Genomic DNA, 9,875 nt, shown 5'->3' on the forward strand with positions numbered 1-9,875 from the left:
AACCACCTAAGTCTATTTTCCACCATCTTCTCTACAATAGGCGCTACTCCAACCCTCTCTCTAATAGCTTCGTTTCTAATTTTATCCTGTCGAGTCTTACCACACATCCACCGCAACATCCTCATCTCCGCTACACCTACTTTATTCTCATGTTGGCTCTTGACCGCCCAACATTCTGTTCCGTACAAAATCGCCGGTCTTACCGCAGTCCGATAAAACTTTCCCTTTAGCTTGATCGGTACCTTTGCATCACATAACACCCCCGATGCTTTTCTCCATTTCATCCATCCTGCTTGAATGCGATGATTCACATCCCCTTCACTTTCCCCATCATCCTGTATTACAGACCCAAGATATTTAAACCGTGTGACTTGAGGGATAATATGGTCTCCTATTTTCACCTCTGAGTTAGAAACCTTCCTTCTTTTGTTGAACTTACATTCCATATACTCCGATTTGCTTCTGCTTAGGCGAAAGCCATGTGTTTCTAGAGCTCGTCTCCAAGTTTCCAACCTCTCATTCAACTCCTCCCTCGACTCTCCAAGGAGGACTATGTCATCTGCAAAAAGCATGCATCTCGGCGCTATCTCTTGGATTTGTTCCGTGAGGACATCCAGAATTAAGGTAAAAAGGTAGGGGCTAAGGGTTGACCCTTGATATAAACCAATTGTGATGGGAAAATCGTCTGACTCTCCACCCTGTGTCCTAACACTAGTCGATACCCTATCATACATATCTTGGATAGCTCGAATATATGCAACCCTAACCCCTTTCTTCTCTAGAGCTTTCCACAAAATCTCTCTAGGCACTCTATCATACGCTTTCTCCAAGTCAATAAAAATCAAGTGCAAGTCTTGTTGGGCCATGCGATATTGCTCCATCACCCGCCGTAATAAATAAATCGCTTCCATGGTCGACCTTCCCGGCATGAAACCAAATTGATTCTCAGTAACTTGAGTCTCCTTTCTTAATCTCCGTTCGATCACTCTTTCCCATAATTTCATGGTATGACTCATGAGCTTGATTCCCCTATAATTTGCACAATTTTGTATATCCCCCTTGTTCTTATAGATTGGCACTAACGTGCTTCTCCTCCATTCCTCCGGCATACGTTTTGACCTCATAATTTCGTTAAAGAGTTCGGTGAGCCACTCAAGACCTCTATCTCCAAGAGTTTTCCACACTTCAATAGGTATGTTGTCTGGCCCCACCGCCTTACCATTACTCATTCTTTTCAACGCTTCCTTTACTTCCTGTTTCTGAATCCGACGATAGTACTTATAGTTCCGGTCCTCTTCTCTTGTGTCTAGACTGCTAGAGTCATATCCATATCCATCATTAAATAAGTTGTGGAAATACGCCTTCCACCTTTCCTTGATATCTTTTTCATGCACTAAGACTTTGCCTTCTTCATCCTTAAGACACTTTACTTGATCCAAATCTCTAGTCTTCCTCTCTCTACCCTTAGCAAGCCTATATATAGATCTTTCTCCGTCCCTGGTTCCTAGAGCTTGGTATAGTCCGTCAAAAGCTTGGGCTCTTGCCTCACTCACCGCCTTTTTGGTTTCATTTCTAGCTATCTTATACTTATCCCAAGTTTCAGAATTTCTACACCTAGACCACTCCTTGAAACACTCCTTTTTTACTCTAACTTTGCTCTGAACATTTTCATTCCACCACCACGATTCTTTACCCCTAGGTCCAAAACCTCTAGATTCACCCAACGTCTCTTTAGCCACTTTAATAATCTCTTGGGACATCTTGTTCCACATATCATTTGCACTTCCTTGTGATTGTCCACACCAACCCTCCCATATCTTTTGTTGGAAGATTCCTTGTTTCTCACCCTTCAAGTGCCACCATTTGATCCTTGGTGCTACCAGAGGACTTCTTCTCTTTGCCCTATCTCTAATTCTTACATCCATAACCAAAACTCTATGTTGGGTAGTCAAGCTCTCTCCCGGGATAACTTTACAGTTCAAGCAATACTTCCTATCAGACTTCCTGATAAGGAAGAAATCTATCTGAGAACATGTCCCTCCACTTTTGTAGGTGATAAGATGTTCCTCTCTTTTCTTAAACCATGTATTGGCTATAGAAAGATCCAAAGCCTCCGAAAACTCCAAGATGGATTTACCCTCCCCATTCATCTCTCCTAGGCCAAAACCCCCATGCACCCCCTCAAAACCTCTAGCCACGCTACCTACATGTCCATTGAGATCCCCTCCTAGGAAAACTTTCTCTCCTTGGGGTATATCCTGAAGTACCCCTTCTAGATCCTCCCAAAATTTTACCTTAAAGTGTTCTGCTAACCCAACCTGAGGTGCGTACCCACTAATAACATTAAAGGTGTCCTGTCCCACTACCAATTTTAAGACTATGATACGATCTCCTACTCTTCTTACATCCACGACATCCTTCTTCCACTCCTTGTCCACAATAATCCCTACCCCATTTCTTGATCTGATTTTTCCCGTATACCACAGCTTAAATCCCGAGTTGTCTAATTCTTTCGCTTTTTCACCTGTCCACTTAGTTTCTTGTAGACACATAAAATTGATCTTCCTCCTCACCATAACATCCACTATTTCCATAGATTTTCCAGTAAGTGTGCCTATATTCCATGTACCAAAGCGAATCCTCCTGTCATGAACTAGCTTCTTTACCCACACCCGTTCACGAAAATGTGGGAACCCTTGCTTACTTTTCACTACATCCGGGCGGCGATGCAGCGGCCCTTACTCTTTTGACACTGTACTCGAGCCATACAGCGCGTTGCTTCCGGGCAACGACCTAGAAAATATACGAACGCTTTTAAAAAGCTCTCTCTTTGCATATTTAACAACTAACAAATCCTTCTTTCAAATAGTTTCATTTTGCTATATTAAGTAGATGAATTGTTTTGAACTTTCATTTTCCAATGGAATAAGTGACCTTTAAAAAGGAAAAAAAGAGAGAAGAGAATTCCGCAGACAGTATTCAAAGCATGTCCTTTTTCCTTCAAATTTAAAGACCGTATCCCTCCATGAAAATAATAATTAAGAGAATTCCGCAGTTTTGATATTAATTAAGAAGCACAAATCTGCTACAAAGATTTGGCAATAGCATCGTATTCGTATTATTTGGTAGTTTACTAAAGCCTCCCTTTGGCGGCGAGTCAATGGTTCACTTTCTAAAAAATTGAGTGTATGAATAGAAAAAAGAGAAGAAAAACCAGAGAAATGTTGATAACGTACTGTGGCAAACGATAGAATAAAAAATCAACAAGTTCATGTTTAGACTAAAATTTGTAAAATTAAATTTTAGTTAAATTTAAGTTTACAAAAACAACTCAAATCTTACTTCAATTTTCAGGAAATCTTTTAATGTGTAAACATATTTTTTAGGGAAATCAAACATGTCACGAAACCGTTTTATTTTCTAAAAATATGTTTGGCACCTAAAATTGCTTTTTGAACAGTTAATAAAACATGCTTTAAAGAGATAAGAAGAAAAATGACATGAAATGAAATAGAAAATAAAGTGAATGTATGACAGTGATAACCCTGTTAGAAATTCCACTTGTGCATATGCATTAGCAACTTCGATAAATGATTGCTTGATTTCTAAGAATAGAAAACTAAAATATACACAGCTACAACAAATTCCTGTGGCCTGTGGGATTAGCTAGCCAGCCTCTTGATGTAAGACTCAATTATTAAAAAAAAAAGCCATTAGGGTATTAAAACTTACACCATAAGAATCACACGTGCAAAAACGACGAGTTTTTTTTTTTAATAGTTATGTATCGAAAAATCCGCGAGTGTCATTAACAAATTTTAAAAATGATTGCTAGCTTCTAAATAAAATAAATTAATAATGAGTAAAATATTAGTTTCGTGATATGTTTGATAAATAATGTTACAGTTAGAGTTTAATTACTAACTGTATGTATGAAAAGAAAACTTTGTTAGTTATTATGTTTGGCAAAACCATCTTATTAGCTAATTTAAAATTAAAATCTAGTTTAAAGCTGAAAAATTATAAATAAACTTATTGAATTAAAAGTATTTGAAAAAATTAATTATAAGAGTAATTAATAAATATAAAATAGCATTTTTTAGAAGAAAATATATATTTTTAAGTAATTATACTTTTAGGTAATGAAAGTGTATTAAAATAGTTAGAAAGGGTAACGTAAAAAATGATTAAAAAAAATTAGGCAAAAAAAAGAAAGAAAGAAAAGGAAATACATTATATTAAAATAGTAAGAATAAAAATGAAAAAATAGTAAACTACAAATTTATAAGTTATATGCTATCTAAAGTAACTTATAGTTTATAAGTTATATTATTGTAAAATAAAGTTTTTTAGATATCAAAATATAATTTCACTAAATATGTTTATAAGTTAATCAAATAACTTACTTAAAAATTAACTTATTTGTTACATCAAACATATTCTTACGCGGCTTTAACAATTTAATGCCTCAAAGATCAACTTAAAAATATCCTTATTGTATACCTAAGTAGAAGTCACAATCATTGTTTAACAACATAATACAAACCAATATATTTAACCAAACAAGTGGAAGATAAGTACATTCTTAACCCACTTGACAAAAACAATCAATATCTTCAACAACTAAGAGAGAGAATTAACCATTCTTTATAGAAGTCGTATCATACGTTTAATCATTGAACATGTATCTGAATATGACAATGCACATGTATATGTAAACGATCAAGAATCATGAAGAAAAGCCACAATGGACTTTACAAATCTTAGAATTATATATTTTCTCAAATGTTCTACAATATAAATATAAGCTAGCACACCAAAAATCATGCTATTACTAAATAAGATAAAATCCAAAATAATAAAAAAAAAATGCAATTTTGCAACGCATCACGTACTTTTCAAAGAGTGTGGAAAAGTAAAATATTGGATCGAGGGTCCGTGGTTGAAAGCAAGCAAAACCCAATAACCAAAGCAACCAAATTTGAGTAGCCGTGCCGTCTTGGGCGTTAGGCATACGGCACATAAAGGAACCACAAAACTTCACATTCACTTCACCATCTTCTTTCCCTTTGCAATATTTTAATCCTATCATTTCCTACCTATTTATTTCATACCCCTGCATTTCTTTTTTCCCAATACACTCAAATTGTTCTTTATGAAAACCTATACCAAATCCAACGTAACTTGTGTAAACTGTTTGGTCCCATCATTTCCCCAAATAATGCCTCATCAACCATCAATTAAGGCCTATACGTTGACAAAGACAATCGAGCCTGAAAGTTCCAGCCGTTGGATAAGTTGAATATACTAAGACTACAATTATTACAATGACATTTGTTAAGCAAATGAACACAAAAAAAAGTTAAAAATACAAAATCATTTTAACACATTTAAATGATTAAAAATACTTCATAAAATATTAACTAATTTTTTAGTATAGGTTATCTTATTTTAATATGATAATATCATTGGTGACAAAATATTCTCTTTTAAGTAGCATTACTATTTATTACAGTTATATACTTAAAACTCGAAATAACTTATTAAACTGTTGATCCATCCTCTAAGTATTAACTAATTTGACGAGTGGTTACCATAATACTCATGAATTTTAAGAGTAGGGTTTTATGGTTGTACTTGTACATAAACAAACTTAAGCTGCAAGATTGAGATGTTAGGATGCATGAAAAGGCACCCTATTCTATTGGCCGAGGCCGCCAAGTTGTAATCCAAGAATTCGAGTTCCCAACACTCGAGAACGTTTTTGAAGCCTTAAAATTTGGAGTTCGAGTTTCACTCGTGTGCATGTTGACTTTGACTGCACCAAGGTGAGTAATAGTACAATTCCAGCAAGAATATGTTGGGGACAAACTCCTCAAATCTCACTTCATTACCACTACTTTTCTTTCCTAAACATCAGAAGTTCAGAACCCTGCTGCTCTAGTTCCTTACCAGATAAGGATTCAGAATCATATGCATTATTCGTTTAGTCACAGCTAGTTAGAATATATAAGTAGCATCCATTGTCAGAAGTAGCACTAACATGGAGGTTGTGAGTCCAAAAGATTATTCTGTGGCCTCGAGTCCTTTCTCCTCACCTAACATTGGAGCCTTGCTGAAGATCAAGGTCATCACATGGTACGATATATACATATCATGGATCATTCCATTTCCACGTGTACTAGTTATATATCTGCTGTTTGTCTCTCATGCACTTCGAATTTTGTCACAGGAGCCAACAAACTGGTTTACCTGTTTCTGTCAGTGTTCGAGTTAAAGACAAAACGTTCAAGCTGCATAAAGTAAGTTCAGACAAAATTGGAATCCAAGAATGTTTCACATGGCTAACTAGTAATTAACTACCTTAATTATTTATATACTTACATGTCGTGTTTATAGCAGTTTCCTTTGACTTCAAAGAGTGGATACTTCAAGAAGAGGTTAAACGACACATCTGAGGTTGAGCTTCCAGAAACATTCCCTGGAGGACCAGAAACCTTTGAGATGATTGCCATGTTCGTTTATGGATCCTCCACATTGATTGACCCTTTTAACGTTGTGCCCCTTAGGTGTGCAGCAGAGTTTCTTGAAATGACTGAAGATCACTGTTCGGGCAACCTTTGTGAACGGTTTGATCTTTATCTGAATCAAGTTGTGTTGCAAAGTTGGGATGACACCCTTATTGCACTTCAAAGGTGCCAGATGCTGCTTCCCTGGTCTGAAGATCTGTTAATAGTGAGTCGATGCATTGAATCTCTTGCCTTCATGGCATGCATGGAAGTGCTTGATCCGGAAAGAAGGAGAGACACACCAGTTGTGAAAGTGGAAGAGTTGGCTTCCAAAGATTGGAGCTGTGAAATAGTGAAGGATGTTGTGAGCCTAGACCTGTGGATGAGGGATTTGATTGCTCTACCCTTTGACTTTTTCAAAAGGGTTATAGGGTCTTTGAGGAAACAAGGAATGAAGGAGAAGTATGTGAGTCCAATCATTGCTTTCTATGCAAACAAATGGGTGCTCTCTAAAAAGACACGCCAATTTTTGGAGAGTTCCTGTGACAAGGTTGGTGAAGGTGGCATGAATAGCAAAGCTTCAGTGATTCTACAAGGTGTTGTTGATCTTCTTCCAGTGGGTGATAAGGCTAGGAAAGTGATTCCAGTGGGTTTTTATTTTGCCTTGCTTTCTAGATCTCTTGAGTTGGGGTTGAGGATTGAAAGTAAGGCAAAGTTACAAGACCAAATTACTTCACTTTTGCACTTTTCTCAAGTGGAGGATTTTCTTCTTCCAGAAAGTGGAGCAGAGTCAATGTCCTCTAGCATGGAGTTTGTAACTATGGAAAGCATAATTTCAGCTTATGTAGCATCTAGCTCACGTGTAAGCCATACCCCAGAAGCTAGCCGTTACAGGGTTGCGGAATTGTGGGATGCATATTTATTCAATGTAGCTGCAGATCCAGATATGGGACCAAAGAGATTCATGGAACTCATTGAAAGGGTACCACCATCTTATAGACAGAATCATTACCCCCTTTACAAAACAATCAACAGCTTTGTCAAGGTAAGCAAGCATTCAGCATTCTTCAAAAGTTTCTTAATAAAGTAGGACTCATCAATTAAACTGCATTGGTTTATTACACATGCTCTCACGCCAATAATACTATCTGTTTAGGAAGAACATTATAATGAATGTTCAGGACTCTACCTAGTGGTCTAACTGAATAATTAACTAGAATGATACAATAATCATGATCCTTAGAATAAGAGAAATAATGAGAAAGTACTATTTACAAGCATAGCAAAGTTGATCGTAGCTCATTTCCCAACTTATGTCAAAAACCAATCATTAAAAAAGAACAATACAATTACAGCTTTAACATATTTTGCTTCCTTTTTTTTTATTGTAGACACATTCGGGTATATCCCAAGATGATAAGGGAGCAGTGTGCAAGTATCTGGACTGTCAAAGATTATCACAAGAGGCATGCATTGAAGCTGTTCAAGACGAATTGATGCCTCTACGTCTAATTGTCCAAGCACTTTTTGTTCAACAACTCAATACACACAAAGCCTTCAAAGAATGCTCAGATTCATTCAGATATGCACATTGTGGAGACATGTCAGGAAGCCTATCAAGCTCTAGGTGTCCATATTCTGCAAGTCAGAATCTAGGAGAGAGCCCTTACACTGATGGACCTGATCTCAGTAGCAGGCCATTGAGCTTCCTGCTGCAGAAAGACAACGTAATGCAGAATTTCAAGTTCTCAACTACAGATTATGAGTCAACAAGTTTCAGAATTCAAAATCTTGAACAAGAACTCGTGTCCTTGAAAAGAAGCCTTCAATTGCACAACATTGTAACAAAAGCAGAACCAAATTTGATCAAAAGCCAGAAGATGAAGCCGTGTGGCTTAGAAACTCGATCACAGAGCAAAAGGAGGAACCCGATTGGACAAGCGACTAGTTGCATCAGTTCTGTAAACTTTGCTTCACAAAGAAGGAATGCCAGCAGGCTACTCCAGGTCTTTCGCCGCATAACTTTGTTTGGAAGTAGGAAATTGAAGAGAAAACCGGGAACTCCTAGTCAATTGTCCAAGTAAATGTAGCATAAGAACTTCATTATTGATGTGTATGAATATGGATACAAATAGAACCATGGAGAGTTGGAGACTCAATTCTCTTTTAGCCTTTTTCCTTTTATCACATTTCATTAAAAATAATAAGTAAACAGGAAAAAGAGGGAGTTGTAAATCTTAACGATTAACAATTATAGGCTTAACGATTAACAATTATAGGAAATAAATAGCATCTTAAAATATATAATTCACTAATACTAGATAAATATTGTGTATCTTTCTCTATAGTAAGATTTCTCTCCGGTAGAGAAACAAAATTTAGCTCCCTTGACTATTCTTGATATTTTTCTACGTTTAAGATAACTACATGTTTTTGAGAAAACACTAAGAGAACCTTATTTCACTCTAATGTGTATTAACCTCTTTATAATCATTACTCTCATCAAAGAGTAATTATCTTTATAAATTTCTCTAATTTAATCTAATTACAATTTAATCCTTAATTATTAATTATTTATTTATTAATCCTTGTATAAGTCAATCACATATTAATTCTTACATTAGTAAGAGAAACAAACAAAATGCTAATGGGACATTTAATAGGCCATAGCATATATGTCCATTAAAATTATATAAAGGATAATAGGTTGTAGATATTGAACTTTGAAGAGTTGACAAAAAGATTGGGGTTCAGATGGCTTCAACTTGTCATACTTGAGTAAAAAGCACTCTTGGTTTTACTTGACATGATAGGATCATGAAGAAACTCTGCTATTTATATATATATATAAATAAATAAGAAGATTGGCATAACTAGGCCATGTGAGATTCCACAAAACTTGCGGCTCCATTGCATGATTTGCATCTTGGACGATGACATGGTGATGGTGGCTGACATTGACAGGCATGCAGACATCAACCCACCAATCAGTTTTGTCTGTCTTTTTGTCTTCCTCAAAGTAAAGAAGGCACATTTTGTAACATAATTCACTACTGGCTGTCAACTTAGTTACAGTATCAACAATTGCTGTGATATGAAGCACTGAGCCAAAAGCTTCTCCTGAATGATTTAATCACCCACCAGTAAGATGAGCATTTGAGAGAAACAAATTACTAAAATTCAGTGACTTATCAGCATAGTTCATAAACAAAGCTAAATTAGCATAGCTGAATAGTTCCTCGAATAGTGCCTCAAGTGATTAATTTCTATCCAGGCTTGCAACCCAGAAAATATTTAGCCATCATTCAGCAAAAAACCGTAAGAGCCCTTACAAAAATTGGCTCATCTTTACCTGGTTGAAACACT

General features: G+C 36.1%; 1 protein-coding gene across 1 annotated transcript; it reads left to right on the forward strand.

Moving 5' to 3' along the window:
- Positions 1 to 5,783: 5,783 nt before the first annotated feature.
- Positions 5,784 to 8,731, forward strand: LOC100798805 (BTB/POZ domain-containing protein At5g48130). Its single transcript, XM_003519623.5, has 4 exons — positions 5,784 to 6,138; positions 6,233 to 6,302; positions 6,403 to 7,554; positions 7,901 to 8,731. Exons 1-4 carry the CDS (start codon positions 6,044 to 6,046, stop codon positions 8,591 to 8,593), a joined length of 2,010 nt encoding a protein of 669 aa, XP_003519671.1. The 5' UTR covers positions 5,784 to 6,043; the 3' UTR covers positions 8,594 to 8,731.
- The last annotated feature ends 1,144 nt before the right edge of the window (positions 8,732 to 9,875 follow it).

This window comes from Glycine max, chromosome 2 (genome assembly GCF_000004515.6).
Source record: "Glycine max cultivar Williams 82 chromosome 2, Glycine_max_v4.0, whole genome shotgun sequence".
Classification (NCBI taxonomy): domain Eukaryota; kingdom Viridiplantae; phylum Streptophyta; class Magnoliopsida; order Fabales; family Fabaceae; genus Glycine; species Glycine max.